Here is a 20000-nt window from a genome sequence, read left to right on the forward strand (position 1 = left end):
GAGAGAAAGAGAGATGGAGGGAACATTAGAGAGAGAAGAAGAGAGAGAGAGAGAAAGAGAGATGGAGGGAACATTAGAGAGAGAAGAAGAGAGAGAGAGAGAAAGAGAGATAGAGGGAACATTAGAGAGAGAAGAAGAGAGAGAGAGAGAAAGAGAGAGAAAGAGAGAGAAAGAGAGATAGAGGGAACATTAGAGAGAGAAGAAGAGAGAGAGAGAGAAAGAGAGATGGAGGGAACATTAGAGAGAGAAGAAGAGAAAGGGGGAGAGAAAGAGAGAGAGAGAAAGAGAGATGGAGGGAACATTAGAGAGAGAAGAAGAGAAAGGGGGAGAGAAAGAGAGAGAGAGAGAAAGAGAGATGGAGGGAACATTAGAGAGAGAAAAAGAGATGGAGGGAACATTAGAGAGAGAGAGAGAGACGGCAACGAAGAGTAAACTCTGCTGTTAGTGACCGACGCCCTTCAGGCTTGATTTAATCCACTCAACCACAACTACATATTCATATCTTTATCTACCCCCGACCTGTCCCCCTGACTGGACCTACTACCTGGCCGGCCGGACCTAAAGAGTGAGAAAAGGGAAGGAGAGGAGAGGAGAAGGTGTAAGGGGAAGAGGGGAGGGATTGAAAAGAATATTGTGTTATTGACTGTACGCTTGTTTATTCCATGTGTAACTCTGTGTTGTTTTTGTCGCACTGCTTTGCTTTATCTTTGCCAGGTCGCAGTTGCAAATGAGAACTTGTTCTCAACTAGCCTACCTGGTTAAATAAAGGTTAGATTTTTTAAATATAAAAACGGGTGGTGTTTGGGGAGTGAGAAGGGGGATTCATTTTTTAAATGTTTTTATTTATTTCACCAGGTGAAAATACAATATTTCTGGTTATGGAAAACATATTTCACAGCGGTTTAGATGACACAATGATTTTCTACACAATACTTGCTTGTTTTTATCACATTAACTGAAATTAAAATGTAACTATTCGAATTTTAGCAACCAGGAAATGGCTGAGCGATTTCTGCACAGTGCATCTTTAAGTTAAGGTTTGGGATAGGGTGATTGATCTAGAAAGTGGGGGCTCCACTCATATAGTGGTTGCTCCACTCATCTCTCTCTCTCTCTCTCTCTCTCTCTCTCTCTCTCTCTCTCTCTCTCTCTCTCTCTCTCTCTCTCTCTCTCTCTCTCTCTCTCTGTCTCTGTTTCCCTCTCTCTCTCTGTTTCCCTCTCTGTCTTTCTCTATTTATTTCCTCCCTCCCTCTCACTCCTTTCTTTTCCTTCCTGTCTCAGTCTCTCTCTCTGCCCCACTTCCCTGATCCATATCTGTCATTCTCAGTCTCTCCCTCTGCCCCACTTCCCAACTCTCCTGATCTGGCTTCCTCTGTATCTTTAGCCTCCCCTCTCACCCTCATCACTCTCTCCCTTCAATGTATTCTCTCTCTCCTGATGTCTATAGGCCTTCAACTTGAACATGTATTACCTAAATCAGTGAGCCCATTCCTTACTGTCATTCGGGAAAAACCTGGAACTGTACAATGTCATTCCTAATTCATGATTTTCTAACTGACCATTGCCAGTAGGCTGCACTGTGACGGTTGGAGTAAACGTCACAGCGAGCGTTGAAAACGCGTTTGCCGCGTGTAGTTTTGAAGATCCAGGCTGCAGCAATCTGTACTGGGAGGAGCTGGTACTAAAGCGGCGCGTCAGTACCAGCGGCAGGAATACTGCCGAGTCCAAATACATTTACATTTACATGCGCATTAGAGTTCCTTCTGTTCGAGGAGAGAGACGATGAGGACGTTGCTTGGTGAACGAAAGGAAGGAAGAACGCGAAGTGGTACTCAACCGAGGAGGCTGGCAGAGAAACGGTGGAATGATTTTAGCCAGTCAGGCTTGACGCATAATCCTACCCCCGCCCCAGCCACACTGTTCGTTGGAGAGAGTCTTGCCTGCTTCAACTCAAATTCTCACCAGAGGAGATTTACAGAGGACTGCTGTCTGATTCACACGCCCGCATACCTGGGAAAGGCAATGTCCTTGACCCATTCCACTGCATAGCAGAGGAGGTGGCACTATATGAAGACATTTTGTCCATTAGAAATGACATAGGCTATTTTCGTCTTTTTTTGTGTAAAGACACAATTGGATAGCTGTCATTCCACTATTTAATGCGCACCGAGACTTGGAAGGAAGTTGCCAATATGGCTCTTTGATCATTCCGTTATAGCTACCGGAGAGTTGGAGTCATGATGACAGCGCTCCCGCTGGTCTCGCCGCCCGCCTGCTGCTGATGGTAATAGGATAGGATGTCTTTTAACGGTCTCAGGATCCAGAACCAACCAATTTATCAATGGAGGAGGTGACTGACAACCCCAAGATCAACAACAGCTTCCTACGCGACCACAACTATGCCACAGAAGGTATGCATCGAAAAACAAACTAGACTATTCTTCACCACATACGTCCACTGCTCTGTTTATTTCATAGAGTATGTAGGGTAGCCTACACCGCTTGTACTTTAAAGAAGGCCGAGTATTCCGCATATCGGTCATGATGAGAGATTTATTGATTTATCCCCATCAGAAGAATACTTAGTGTCATTATAGTGTCCCGACCCGGACACTTATCGATCTTGTGTGGTGTCATGTAGACTACCGATTGTTTCGGATGCGCATTTATGGAGAGTGGCGGTCTACTGGTCTGGCCTATTCCCTACCCACTGGGCCCAAACTGGTTTGGAGGGTCTGCACCCAGAGGGGAGTCTCTCTTGCTCCATATTTAGGAACTGATAGAACCGATCTAGATATCTGTTCCACTGACTGGCCTGACTGAATGCATGAATGGGCTATGAATGGTACGTGAAGCGCCTTGAATGATGGAGGGGGGGGGGGGTATATCTGTGAGGTTGGATCATTCTAGAAAGTGTGACTGGATTCAGCACCATGGACAGAGTACAGCCTCCTACAGTGCTGTATTTTATCCCAGTGCCTGGCTGTGTCTGCCTCTCTCTGTCTGGCTAATTGATTAGTCCAGTGATTTACTGATATCATTAAGTCCCATCCTTAGCATGATCTAATAATGATAGCCCCAGTCACTGATCACGTCTATTGATTAACCAGAACTAACTGATGCTAATGTAACTGATGCTGTGAGACTAACCAGTTGGAACCAGTCTGATCATGAGATATCTAACCACGTGAAGTGAAACAGAATGGTGAGCATAGTCCTCTGTCTGGTTCTACGAGGCTATGTGAAACCAGTCTCTGGTCCCCAATGGAAGGATGAATGGTAGCCCCTAGGACCCGTCTGAATATCCAACCCCTCCACCTCCATCTCCCTGCGTCTTCTGCATCATACCTCCCTAACAGAGTCTCTTTTTGTCACTCAATTCAATGGCAAAGGGCTTTATTGGCCAAAGCAAGTGGAATAGACAACATGGGAAACATGTGTTCACGTTGCCAAAGCAAGTGGAATAGACAACATGGGAAACATGTGTTTACGTTGCCAAAGCAAGTGGAATAGACAACATGGGAAACATGTGTTCACGTTGCCAAAGCAAGTGGAATAGACAACATGGGAAACATGTGTTTACGTTGCCAAAGCAAGTGGAATAGACAACATGGGAAACATGTGTTCACGTTGCCAAAGCAAGTGGAATAGACAACATGGGAAACGTGTTCACGTTGCCAAAGCAAGTGGAATAGACAACATGGGAATAGACAACATGGGAAACGTGTTCACGTTGCCAAAGCAAGTGGAATAGACAACATGGGAAACATGTGTTTACGTTGCCAAAGCAAGTGGAATAGACAACATGGGAAACATGTGTTCACGTTGCCAAAGCAAGTGGAATAGACAACATGGGAAACATGTGTTTACGTTGCCAAAGCAAGTGGAATAGACAACATGGGAAACGTGTTCACGTTGCCAAAGCAAGTGGAATAGACAACATGGGAAACGTGTTCACGTTGCCAAAGCAAGTGGAATAGACAACATGGGAAACACGTGTTTACGTTGCCAAAGCAAGTGGAATAGACAACATGGGAAACATGTGTTCACGTGTTTGTTCTCCACTTTTCTTGTGGTAACAGGTCACGAGTCTTGCCGCTGTGGTGGCACACTGTGGGGCATCCTGAGTGGCGCAGCGGTCTAAGGCATTGCATCTCAGTGCTAATGGCGTCACTACAGACACCCTGGTTTGAATCCAGGCTAGAAACCACACTATAGACAACCACCGTAGTGATTGAAACCCCACTATAGACAACCACCATAGTGCTAGAAACCACACTATAGACAACCACCATAGTGCTAGAAACCACACTATAGACAACCACCATAGTGCTAGAAACCACACTATAGACAACCACCATAGTGATAGAAACCACACTATAGACAACCACCGTAGTGTTAGAAACCACACTATAGACAACCACCATAGTGCTAGAAACCACACTATAGACAACCACCGTAGTGTTAGAAACCACACTATAGACAACCACCATAGTGCTAGAAACCACACTATAGACAACCACCATAGTGCTAGAAACCACACTATAGACAACCACCATAGTGCTAGAAACCACACTATAGACAACCACCGTAGTGATAGAAACCACACTATAGACAACCACCATAGTGCTAGAAACCACACTATAGACAACCACCATAGTGATAGAAACCACACTATAGACAACCACCGTAGTGTTAGAAACCACACTATAGACAACCACCATAGTGCAAGAAACCACACTATAGACAACCACCATAGTGATAGAAACCACACTATAGACAACCACCGTAGTGTTAGAAACCACACTATAGACAATCACCATAGTGATAGAAACCACACTACAGACAACCACCATAGTGATAGAAACCACACTATAGACAACCACCGTAGTGTTAGAAACCACACTATAGACAACCACCATAGTGCTAGAAACCACACTATAGACAACCACCATAGTGCTAGAAACCACACTATAGACAACCACCATAGTGCTAGAAACCACACTATAGACAACCACCATAGTGCTAGAAACCACACTATAGACAACCACCATAGTGATAGAAACCACACTATAGACAACCACCGTAGTGATAGAAACCACACTATAGACAACCACCGTAGTGATAGAAACCACACTATAGACAACCACCGTAGTGCTAGAAACCACACTATAGACAACCACCATAGTGCTAGAAACCACACTATAGACAACCACCATAGTGCTAGAAACCACACTATAGACAACCACCATAGTGCTAGAAACCACACTATAGACAACCACCATAGTGCTAGAAACCACACTATAGACAACCACCGTAGTGCTAGAAACCACACTATAGACAACCACCATAGTGCTAGAAACCACACTATAGACAACCACCGTAGTGCTAGAAACCACACTATAGACAACCACCATAGTGCTAGAAACCACACTATAGACAACCACCGTAGTGATAGAAACCACACTATAGACAACCACCGTAGTGCTAGAAACCACACTATAGACAACCACCGTAGTGCTAGAAACCACACTATAGACAACCACCATAGTGCTAGAAACCACACTATAGACAACCACCGTAGTGCTAGAAACCACACTATAGACAACCACCGTAGTGCTAGAAACCACACTACAGACAACCACCATAGTGATAGAAACCACACTACAGACAACCACCGTAGTGATAGAAACCACACTACAGACAACCACCGTAGTGATAGAAACCACACTACAGACAACCACCATAGTGATAGAAACCACACTACAGACAACCACACTATAGACAACCACCATAGTGATAGAAACCCCACTATAGACAACCACACTATAGACAACCACCGTAGTAATAGAAACCCCACTATAGACAACCACACTATAGACAACCACCGTAGTAATAGAAACCACACTATAGACAACCACACTATAGACAACCACCATAGTGATAGAAACCACACTATAGACAACCACCGTAGTGATAGAAACCAAACTACAGACAACCACCATAGTGATAGAAACCACACTATAGACAACCACCATAGTGATAGAAACCACACTATAGACAACCACCGTAGTGTTAGAAACCACACTATAGACAACCACCGTAGTGATAGAAACCACACTACAGACAACCACCTTAGTGATAGAAACCACACTATAGACAACCACCATAGTGATAGAAACCACCGTAGTGATAGAAACCACACTATAGACAACCACCATAGTGATAGAAACCACACTATAGACAACCACCGTAGTGATAGAAACCACACTACAGACAACCACCTTAGTGATAGAAACCACACTATAGACAACCACCATAGTGATAGAAACCAACGTAGTGATAGAAACCACACTATAGACAATCACCATAGTGATAGAAACCACACTACAGACAACCACCATAGTGATAGAAACCACACTATAGACAACCACCGTAGTGTTAGAAACCACACTATAGACAACCACCATAGTGCTAGAAACCACACTATAGACAACCACCATAGTGCTAGAAACCACACTATAGACAACCACCATAGTGATAGAAACCACACTATAGACAACCACCGTAGTGATAGAAACCACACTATAGACAACCACCGTAGTGATAGAAACCACACTATAGACAACCACCGTAGTGCTAGAAACCACACTATAGACAACCACCATAGTGCTAGAAACCACACTATAGACAACCACCATAGTGCTAGAAACCACACTATAGACAACCACCATAGTGCTAGAAACCACACTATAGACAACCACCATAGTGCTAGAAACCACACTATAGACAACCACCGTAGTGCTAGAAACCACACTATAGACAACCACCATAGTGCTAGAAACCACACTATAGACAACCACCGTAGTGCTAGAAACCACACTATAGACAACCACCATAGTGCTAGAAACCACACTATAGACAACCACCGTAGTGATAGAAACCACACTATAGACAACCACCGTAGTGCTAGAAACCACACTATAGACAACCACCGTAGTGCTAGAAACCACACTATAGACAACCACCATAGTGCTAGAAACCACACTATAGACAACCACCGTAGTGCTAGAAACCACACTATAGACAACCACCGTAGTGCTAGAAACCACACTACAGACAACCACCATAGTGATAGAAACCACACTACAGACAACCACCGTAGTGATAGAAACCACACTATAGACAACCACCATAGTGATAGAAACCACCGTAGTGATAGAAACCACACTATAGACAACCACCATAGTGATAGAAACCACACTATAGACAACCACCATAGTGATAGAAACCAACGTAGTGATAGAAACCACACTATAGACAATCACCATAGTGATAGAAACCACACTACAGACAACCACCATAGTGATAGAAACCACACTATAGACAACCACCGTAGTGTTAGAAACCACACTATAGACAACCACCATAGTGCTAGAAACCACACTATAGACAACCACCATAGTGCTAGAAACCACACTATAGACAACCACCATAGTGATAGAAACCACACTATAGACAACCACCGTAGTGATAGAAACCACACTATAGACAACCACCGTAGTGATAGAAACCACACTATAGACAACCACCGTAGTGCTAGAAACCACACTATAGACAACCACCATAGTGCTAGAAACCACACTATAGACAACCACCATAGTGCTAGAAACCACACTATAGACAACCACCATAGTGCTAGAAACCACACTATAGACAACCACCATAGTGCTAGAAACCACACTATAGACAACCACCGTAGTGCTAGAAACCACACTATAGACAACCACCATAGTGCTAGAAACCACACTATAGACAACCACCGTAGTGCTAGAAACCACACTATAGACAACCACCATAGTGCTAGAAACCACACTATAGACAACCACCGTAGTGATAGAAACCACACTATAGACAACCACCGTAGTGCTAGAAACCACACTATAGACAACCACCGTAGTGCTAGAAACCACACTATAGACAACCACCATAGTGCTAGAAACCACACTATAGACAACCACCGTAGTGCTAGAAACCACACTATAGACAACCACCGTAGTGCTAGAAACCACACTACAGACAACCACCATAGTGATAGAAACCACACTACAGACAACCACCGTAGTGATAGAAACCACACTACAGACAACCACCGTAGTGATAGAAACCACACTACAGACAACCACCATAGTGATAGAAACCACACTACAGACAACCACACTATAGACAACCACCATAGTGATAGAAACCCCACTATAGACAACCACACTATAGACAACCACCGTAGTAATAGAAACCCCACTATAGACAACCACACTATAGACAACCACCGTAGTAATAGAAACCACACTATAGACAACCACACTATAGACAACCACCATAGTGATAGAAACCACACTATAGACAACCACCGTAGTGATAGAAACCAAACTACAGACAACCACCATAGTGATAGAAACCACACTATAGACAACCACCATAGTGATAGAAACCACACTATAGACAACCACCGTAGTGTTAGAAACCACACTATAGACAACCACCGTAGTGATAGAAACCACACTACAGACAACCACCTTAGTGATAGAAACCACACTATAGACAACCACCATAGTGATAGAAACCACCGTAGTGATAGAAACCACACTATAGACAACCACCATAGTGATAGAAACCACACTATAGACAACCACCGTAGTGATAGAAACCACACTACAGACAACCACCTTAGTGATAGAAACCACACTATAGACAACCACCATAGTGATAGAAACCAACGTAGTGATAGAAACCACACTATAGACAACCACCATAGTGATAGAAACTACACTATAGACAACCACCATAGTGATAGAAACCACACTATAGACAACCACCATAGTGCTAGAAACCACACTATAGACAACCACCATAGTGATAGAAACTACACTATAGACAACCACCATAGTGATAGAAACCACACTATAGACAACCACCGTAGTGATAGAAACCACCGTAGTGCTAGAAACCACACTACAGACAACCACACTATAGACAACCACCGTAGTGATAGAAACCACACTATAGACAACCACCGTAGTGTTAGAAACCACACTATAGACAATCACCATAGTGATAGAAACCACACTACAGACAACCACCATAGTGATAGAAACCACACGATAGACAACCACCGTAGTGTTAGAAACCACACTATAGACAACCACCATAGTGCTAGAAACCACACTATAGACAACCACCATAGTGCTAGAAACCACACTATAGACAACCACCATAGTGCTAGAAACCACACTATAGACAACCACCATAGTGCTAGAAACCACACTATAGACAACCACCATAGTGATAGAAACCACACTATAGACAACCACCGTAGTGATAGAAACCACACTATAGACAACCACCGTAGTGATAGAAACCACACTATAGACAACCACCGTAGTGCTAGAAACCACACTATAGACAACCACCATAGTGCTAGAAACCACACTATAGACAACCACCATAGTGCTAGAAACCACACTATAGACAACCACCATAGTGCTAGAAACCACACTATAGACAACCACCATAGTGCTAGAAACCACACTATAGACAACCACCGTAGTGCTAGAAACCACACTATAGACAACCACCATAGTGCTAGAAACCACACTATAGACAACCACCGTAGTGCTAGAAACCACACTATAGACAACCACCATAGTGCTAGAAACCACACTATAGACAACCACCGTAGTGATAGAAACCACACTATAGACAACCACCGTAGTGCTAGAAACCACACTATAGACAACCACCGTAGTGCTAGAAACCACACTATAGACAACCACCATAGTGCTAGAAACCACACTATAGACAACCACCGTAGTGCTAGAAACCACACTATAGACAACCACCGTAGTGCTAGAAACCACACTACAGACAACCACCATAGTGATAGAAACCACACTACAGACAACCACCGTAGTGATAGAAACCACACTACAGACAACCACCGTAGTGATAGAAACCACACTACAGACAACCACCATAGTGATAGAAACCACACTACAGACAACCACACTATAGACAACCACCATAGTGATAGAAACCCCACTATAGACAACCACACTATAGACAACCACCGTAGTAATAGAAACCCCACTATAGACAACCACACTATAGACAACCACCGTAGTAATAGAAACCACACTATAGACAACCACACTATAGACAACCACCATAGTGATAGAAACCACACTATAGACAACCACCGTAGTGATAGAAACCAAACTACAGACAACCACCATAGTGATAGAAACCACACTATAGACAACCACCATAGTGATAGAAACCACACTATAGACAACCACCGTAGTGTTAGAAACCACACTATAGACAACCACCGTAGTGATAGAAACCACACTACAGACAACCACCTTAGTGATAGAAACCACACTATAGACAACCACCATAGTGATAGAAACCACCGTAGTGATAGAAACCACACTATAGACAACCACCATAGTGATAGAAACCACACTATAGACAACCACCGTAGTGATAGAAACCACACTACAGACAACCACCTTAGTGATAGAAACCACACTATAGACAACCACCATAGTGATAGAAACCAACGTAGTGATAGAAACCACACTATAGACAACCACCATAGTGATAGAAACTACACTATAGACAACCACCATAGTGATAGAAACCACACTATAGACAACCACCATAGTGCTAGAAACCACACTATAGACAACCACCATAGTGATAGAAACTACACTATAGACAACCACCATAGTGATAGAAACCACACTATAGACAACCACCGTAGTGATAGAAACCACCGTAGTGCTAGAAACCACACTACAGACAACCACACTATAGACAACCACCGTAGTGATAGAAACCACACTACAGACAACCACCTTAGTGATAGAAACCACACTATAGACAACCACCATAGTGATAGAAACCACACTATAGACAACCACCGTAGTGATAGAAACCACACTACAGACAACCACCTTAGTGATAGAAACCACACTATAGACAACCACCATAGTGATAGAAACCAACGTAGTGATAGAAACCACACTATAGACAACCACCATAGTGATAGAAACTACACTATAGACAACCACCATAGTGATAGAAACCACACTATAGACAACCACCATAGTGCTAGAAACCACACTATAGACAACCACCATAGTGCTAGAAACTACACTATAGACAACCACCGTAGTGATAGAAACCACCGTAGTGCTAGAAACCACACTACAGACAACCACACTATAGACAACCACCGTAGTGATAGAAACCACACTATAGACAACCACCATAGTGCTAGAAACTACACTATAGACAACCACCGTAGTGATAGAAACCACCGTAGTGCTAGAAACCACACTACAGACAACCACACTATAGACAACCACCGTAGTGATAGAAACCACACTATAGACAACCACACTATAGACAACCACCGTAGTGTTAGAAACCACACTATAGACAACCACCATAGTGCTAGAAACTACACTATAGACAACCACCGAGTGATAGAAACCACACTATAGACAACCACACTATAGACAACCACCGTAGTGTTAGAAACCACACTATAGACAACCACCATAGTGCTAGAAACCACACTATAGACAACCACCGTAGTGTTAGAAACCACACTATAGACAACCACCATAGTGTTAGAAACCACACTATAGACAACCACCGTATTGATAGAAACCACACTACAGACAACCACCGTAGTGATAGAAACCACACTATAGACAACCACCATAGTGATAGAAACCACACTACAGACAACCACACTATAGACAACCACCATAGTGATAGAAACCACACTACAAACAACCACACTATAGACAACCACCATAGTGATAGAAACCACACTACAGACAACCACCGTAGTGATAGAAACCACACTACAGACAACCATCATAGTGATAGAAACCACACTGCAGACAACCACACTATAGACAACCACCGTAGTGATAGAAACCACACTATAGACAACCACCATAGTGATAGAAACCACACTACAGACAACCACACTATAGACAACCACACTATAGACAACCACCGTAGTGATAGAAACCCCACTATAGACAACCACACTATAGACAACCACACTATAGACAACCACCATAGTGATAGAAACCCCACTATAGACAACCACACTATAGACAACCACCGTAGAGATAGAAACCACACTATAGACAACCACCATAGTGATAGAAACCACACTATAGACAACCACCAAAGTGATAGAAACCACACTATAGACAACCACCGTAGAGATAAAAACCACACTATAGACAACCACCATAGTGATAGAAACCACACTATAGACAACCACCGTAGTGATAGAAACCACACTACAGACAACCACCGTAGTGATAGAAACCACACTATAGACAACCACCGTAGTGATAGAAACCACGCTACAGACAACCACCGTAGTGATAGAAACCACACTATAGACAACCACCGTAGTGATAGAAACCACACTACAGACAACCACCGTAGTGATAGAAACCACACTATAGACAACCACCATAGTGATAGAAACCAACGTAGTGATAGAAACCACACTATAGACAACCACCATAGTGATAGAAACTACACTATAGACAACCACCATAGTGATAGAAACCACACTATAGACAACCACCATAGTGCTAGAAACCACACTATAGACAACCACCATAGTGCTAGAAACTACACTATAGACAACCACCGTAGTGATAGAAACCACCGTAGTGCTAGAAACCACACTACAGACAACCACACTATAGACAACCACCGTAGTGATAGAAACCACACTATAGACAACCACCATAGTGCTAGAAACTACACTATAGACAACCACCGTAGTGATAGAAACCACCGTAGTGCTAGAAACCACACTACAGACAACCACACTATAGACAACCACCGTAGTGATAGAAACCACACTATAGACAACCACACTATAGACAACCACCGTAGTGTTAGAAACCACACTATAGACAACCACCATAGTGCTAGAAACTACACTATAGACAACCACCGTAGTGATAGAAACCACACTATAGACAACCACACTATAGACAACCACCGTAGTGTTAGAAACCACACTATAGACAACCACCATAGTGCTAGAAACCACACTATAGACAACCACCGTAGTGTTAGAAACCACACTATAGACAACCACCATAGTGTTAGAAACCACACTATAGACAACCACCGTATTGATAGAAACCACACTACAGACAACCACCGTAGTGATAGAAACCACACTATAGACAACCACCATAGTGATAGAAACCACACTACAGACAACCACACTATAGACAACCACCATAGTGATAGAAACCACACTACAAACAACCACACTATAGACAACCACCATAGTGATAGAAACCACACTACAGACAACCACCGTAGTGATAGAAACCACACTACAGACAACCACCATAGTGATAGAAACCACACTACAGACAACCACACTATAGACAACCACCGTAGTGATAGAAACCACACTATAGACAACCACCATAGTGATAGAAACCACACTACAGACAACCACACTATAGACAACCACACTATAGACAACCACCGTAGTGATAGAAACCCCACTATAGACAACCACACTATAGACAACCACACTATAGACAACCACCATAGTGATAGAAACCCCACTATAGACAACCACACTATAGACAACCACCGTAGAGATAGAAACCACACTATAGACAACCACCATAGTGATAGAAACCACACTATAGACAACCACCAAAGTGATAGAAACCACACTATAGACAACCACCGTAGAGATAAAAACCACACTATAGACAACCACCATAGTGATAGAAACCACACTATAGACAACCACCGTAGTGATAGAAACCACACTACAGACAACCACCGTAGTGATAGAAACCACACTATAGACAACCACCGTAGTGATAGAAACCACGCTACAGACAACCACCGTAGTGATAGAAACCACACTATAGACAACCACCGTAGTGATAGAAACCACACTACAGACAACCACCGTAGTGATAGAAACCACACTATAGACAACCACCATAGTGATAGAAACCACACTATAGACAACCACCATAGTGATAGAAACCACCGTAGTGATAGAAACCACACTATAGACAACCACCATAGTGATAGAAACTACACTATAGACAACCACCATAGTGATAGAAACCACACTATAGACAACCACCGTAGTGTTAGAAACCACACTATAGACAACCACCATAGTGCTAGAAACCACACTATAGACAACCACCATAGTGCTAGAAACCACACTATAGACAACCACCATAGTGCTAGAAACCACACTATAGACAACCACCATAGTGCTAGAAACCACACTATAGACAACCACCATAGTGCTAGAAACCACACTATAGACAACCACCATAGTGATAGAAACCACACTATAGACAACCACCATAGTGATAGAAACCACACTATAAACAACCACCGTAGTGATAGAAACCACACTATAGACAACCACCGTAGTGCTAGAAACCACACTATAGACAACCACCATAGTGATAGAAACCACACTATAGACAACCACCATAGTGATAGAAACCACACTATAGACAACCACCGTAGTGCTAGAAACCACACTATAGACAACCACCATAGTGCTAGAAACCACACTATAGACAACCACCGTAGTGCTAGAAACCACACTATAGACAACCACCATAGTGCTAGAAACCACACTATAGACAACCACCGTAGTGCTAGAAACCACACTATAGACAACCACCATAGTGCTAGAAACCACACTATAGACAACCACCGTAGTGATAGAAACCACACTATAGACAACCACCGTAGTGCTAGAAACCACACTATAGACAACCACCGTAGTGCTAGAAACCACACTATAGACAACCACCATAGTGCTAGAAACCACACTATAGACAACCACCGTAGTGCTAGAAACCACACTATAGACAACCACCATAGTGCTAGAAACCACACTATAGACAACCACCATAGTGCTAGAAACCACACTATAGACAACCACCGTAGTGCTAGAAACCACACTACAGACAACCACCATAGTGATAGAAACCACACTACAGACAACCACCGTAGTGATAGAAACCACACTACAGACAACCACCGTAGTGATAGAAACCACACTACAGACAACCACCGTAGTGATAGAAACCACACTACAGACAACCACACTATAGACAACCACCATAGTGATAGAAACCCCACTATAGACAACCACACTATAGACAACCACCGTAGTAATAGAAACCCCACTATAGACAACCACACTATAGACAACCACACTATAGACAACCACCATAGTGATAGAAACCACACTATAGACAACCACCGTAGTGATAGAAACCAAACTACAGACAACCACCATAGTGATAGAAACCACACTATAGACAACCACCATAGTGATAGAAACCACACTATAGACAACCACCGTAGTGTTAGAAACCACACTATAGACAACCACCGTAGTGATAGAAACCACACTACAGACAACCACCTTAGTGATAGAAACCACACTATAGACAACCACCATAGTGATAGAAACCACCGTAGTGATAGAAACCACACTATAGACAACCACCATAGTGATAGAAACCACACTATAGACAACCACCGTAGTGATAGAAACCACACTACAGACAACCACCTTAGTGATAGAAACCACACTATAGACAACCACCATAGTGATAGAAACCAACGTAGTGATAGAAACCACACTATAGACAACCACCATAGTGATAGAAACTACACTATAGACAACCACCATAGTGATAGAAACCACACTATAGACAACCACCATAGTGCTAGAAACCACACTATAGACAACCACCATAGTGATAGAAACCACACTATAGACAACCACCATAGTGCTAGAAACTACACTATAGACAACCACCGTAGTGATATAAACCACCGTAGTGCTAGAAACCACACTACAGACAACCACACTATAGACAACCACCGTAGTGATAGAAACCACACTATAGACAACCACACTATAGACAACCACCGTAGTGTTAGAAACCACACTATAGACAACCACCATAGTGCTAGAAACTACACTATAGACAACCACCGTAGTGATAGAAACCACACTATAGACAACCACACTATAGACAACCACCGTAGTGTTAGAAACCACACTATAGACAACCACCATAGTGCTAGAAACCACACTATAGACAACCACCGTAGTGTTAGAAACCACACTATAGACAACCACCGTAGTGTTAGAAACCACACTATAGACAACCACCATAGTGCTAGAAACCACACTATAGACAACCACCGTATTGATAGAAACCACACTACAGACAACCACCGTAGTGATAGAAACCACACTATAGACAACCACCATAGTGATAGAAACCACACTACAGACAACCACACTATAGACAACCACCGTAGTGATAGAAACCACACTATAGACAACCACCATAGTGATAGAAACCACACTACAAACAACCACACTATAGACAACCACCATAGTGATAGAAACCACACTACAGACAACCACCGTAGTGATAGAAACCACACTACAGACAACCACCATAGTGATAGAAACCACACTACAGACAACCACACTATAGACAACCACCGTAGTGATAGAAACCACACTATAGACAACCACCATAGTGATAGAAACCACACTACAGACAACCACACTATAGACAACCACACTATAGACAACCACCGTAGTGATAGAAACCCCACTATAGACAACCACACTATAGACAACCACACTATAGACAACCACCATAGTGATAGAAACCCCACTATAGACAACCACACTATAGACAACCACACTATAGACAACCACCGTAGTGATAGAAACCCCACTATAGACAACCACACTATAGACAACCACACTATAGACAACCACCATAGTGATAGAAACCCCACTATAGACAACCACACTATAGACAACCACCGTAGTGATAGAAACCACACTATAGACAACCACCAAAGTGATAGAAACCACACTATAGACAACCACCGTAGTGATAGAAACCACACTATAGACAACCACCGTAGTGATAGAAACCACACTACAGACAACCACCGTAGTGATAGAAACCACACTATAGACAACCACCGTAGTGATAGAAACCACGCTACAGACAACCACCGTAGTGATAGAAACCACACTATAGACAACCACCGTAGTGATAGAAACCACACTACAGACAACCACCGTAGTGATCGAAACCACACTATAGACAACCACCATAGTGATAGAAACTACACTATAGACAACCACCATAGTGATAGAAACCACACTATAGACAACCACCGTAGTGCTAGAAACCACACTATAGACAACCACCGTAGTGATAGAAACCACACTATAGACAACCACTATAGTGCTAGAAACTACACTATAGACAACCACCGTAGTGATAGAAACCACCGTAGTGATAGAAACCACACTACAGACAACCACCATAGTGATAGAAACCACACTACAGACAACCACCATAGTGCTAGAAACCACACTATAGACAACCACACTATAGACAACCACCGTAGTGATAGAAACCACACTACAGACAACCACCATAGTGATAGAAACCACACTATAGACAACCACCATAGTGATAGAAACCACCGTAGTGATAGAAACCACACTATAGACAACAACCATAGTTGTTAATAATCTGTGGGACAGATTCGGCTCCGTTTATTGATTTACACTGACCCGTGTAAATCAATAAACAGAGCCTAATCTGTCCCACGGGCCGCCAGTTGAATAGCCTTGATATAGGGAGTCATTGGGGCAGTAGCAACACAACCTTTTCTCTGTGACATGGAGGCAGGGAGCTGGGGTAGCAACACAACCTTTTCTCTGTGACATGGAGGCAGGGAGCTGGGGTAGCAACACAACCTTTTCTCTGTGACATGAAGGCAGGGAGCTGGGGTAGCAACACAACCTTTTCTCTGTGAGATGGAGGCAGGGAGCTGGGGTAGCAACACAACCTTTTCTCTGTGACATGAAGGCAGGGAGCTGGGGTAGCAACACAACCTTTTCTCTGTGACATGAAGGCAGGGAGCTGGGGTAGCAACACAACCTTTTCTCTGTGACATGAAGGCAGGGAGCTGGGGTAGCAACACAACATTTTCTCTGTGACATGAAGGCAGGGAGCTGGGGTAGCAACACAACCTTTTCTCTGTGACATGAAGGCAGGGAGCTGGGGTAGCAACACAACCTTTTCTCTGTGACATGAAGGCAGGGAGCTGGGGTAGCAACACAACATTTTCTCTGTGACATGAAGGCAGGGAGCTGGGGTAGCAACACAACCTTTTCTCTGTGACATGGTGACAGGGGGCTGGGGTAGCAACACAACCTTTTCTCTGTGACATGAAGGCAGGGAGCTGGGGTAGCAACACAACCTTTTCTCTGTGACATGGAGGCAGGGAGCTGGGGTAGCAACACAACCTTTTCTCTGTGACATGGAGGCAGGGAGCTGGGGTAGCAACACAACCTTTTCTCTGTGACATGGAGGCAGGGAGCTGGGGTAGCAACACAACCTTTTCTCTGTGACATGAAGGCAGGGAGCTGGGGTAGCAACACAACCTTTTCTCTGTGACATGGTGGCAGAGATTTTTGAGATTTTTGAAAATGTTTGTCCCTTTAAATTTACCCATCGGAACAATGACCTTAATATTTAAAGTGGGATGACATGTAATCTCTCTCACTCTCACTGAGCTCCGGCCCCAATGTCCGTCTCATTCATTCATTCTTTCTTTCTTTCTTTCTTTCTTTCTTTCTTTCTTTCTTTCTTTATTTCTTCCTTTTTTTCTTTCTTTGTTTCGTTAGAGCTGTCTAGGAACAAACCAGTTGGATGTTGAGAGACGTATCCATCTCTAGGTTGTTTAGAGAGCTGTAGTCTATCCTAAATCCAGGCAGATCAGATGCATGTGTTTCAGGAGGAAAGGAGGAGGAATCTCAGAGGTAGTTGTCTGTCTGTGTTACAGTCCAGGCAGATCAGATCCATGTGTTTCAGGAGGAGAGGAGGAGGAATCTCAGAGGTAGTCGTCTGTCTGTGTTACAGTCTAGAAACACAGAATCTTGTTTTGGATGCTTGATGTGAGAGATGTATTGGTTTTTAGCTCATTTCAGTGGCTGAGGAGCCAAATGCACTGGACTGGTGTCTATGAGCTTGGCTGTGAAACAATTTGACTTGGATGTGTGCATCAGTTGAACTCTGTCATAAAGTAGTGTCCATATAATCTCTCTGTGTCTGTGGATCCTTTAGGGACTCCTTCACAATTATGAAGGACACGACTGATCCGTGTAAAGGAAAGAATGAATGGGGCCATGTATCGTGAGATTTTGAGTGAAAACCTCCTTCCATCAGCAAGGGCATTGAAGATGAAACGTGGCTGGGTCTTTCAGCAAGACAATGATCCCAAACACACCGCCCGGGCAACAAAGAAGTGGCTTCGTAAGAAGCATTTCAAGGTCCTGGAGTGGCCTAGCCAGTCTCCAGATCTCAACCCCATAGAACATCTTTGGAGGGAGTTGAAAGTCCGTGTTTCCCAGCAACAGCCCCAAAACATCACTGCTCTAGAGGAGATCTGCATGGAGGAAAGGGCCAAAATACCAGCAACAGTGTGTGAAAACCTTGTGAAGACTTACAGAAAACGTTTGACCTCTGTCATTGCCAACAAAGGTTATATAACAAAGTATTGAGATAAACTTTTGTTATTGACCAAATACTTATTTTCCACCATAATTTGCAAATAAATTCATAAAAAATCCTACAATGTGATTTTCTGGATTTTTTTTCTCATTTTGTCTGTCATAGTTGAAGTGTACTTATGATGAAAATTACAGGCCTCTCATCTTTTTAAGTGGGAGAACTTGCACAATTGGTGGCTGACTAAATACTTTTTTCCCCACTGTAGCTGGTAATATTAACTGTGTATGTGTTTTGTTT

The 20000-nt window shown here is 43.2% G+C and overlaps 1 protein-coding gene across 2 annotated transcripts in view; it reads left to right on the forward strand.

Moving 5' to 3' along the window:
- Positions 1–20000, forward strand: part of LOC124011270 (serine/threonine-protein phosphatase 2A 55 kDa regulatory subunit B beta isoform-like) — a 62803-nt gene that overhangs the window by 19681 nt on the left and 23122 nt on the right. The window contains exon 1 of one of the 2 annotated variants that reach the window (XM_046324471.1): positions 1740–2411. The exons of the other annotated variant lie outside the window; for it this stretch is intronic. Within the exon in view, the coding sequence (XP_046180427.1) occupies positions 2342–2411 (70 nt within the window). The 5' untranslated portion in view covers positions 1740–2341. Of the gene's footprint in view, positions 1–1739; positions 2412–20000 lie in introns of those variants that run through there. 2 annotated transcript variants of the gene reach the window in all.

This window comes from Oncorhynchus gorbuscha, linkage group LG23 (assembly GCF_021184085.1).
Source record: "Oncorhynchus gorbuscha isolate QuinsamMale2020 ecotype Even-year linkage group LG23, OgorEven_v1.0, whole genome shotgun sequence".
NCBI classification, from domain to species: Eukaryota; Metazoa; Chordata; class Actinopteri; order Salmoniformes; family Salmonidae; genus Oncorhynchus; species Oncorhynchus gorbuscha.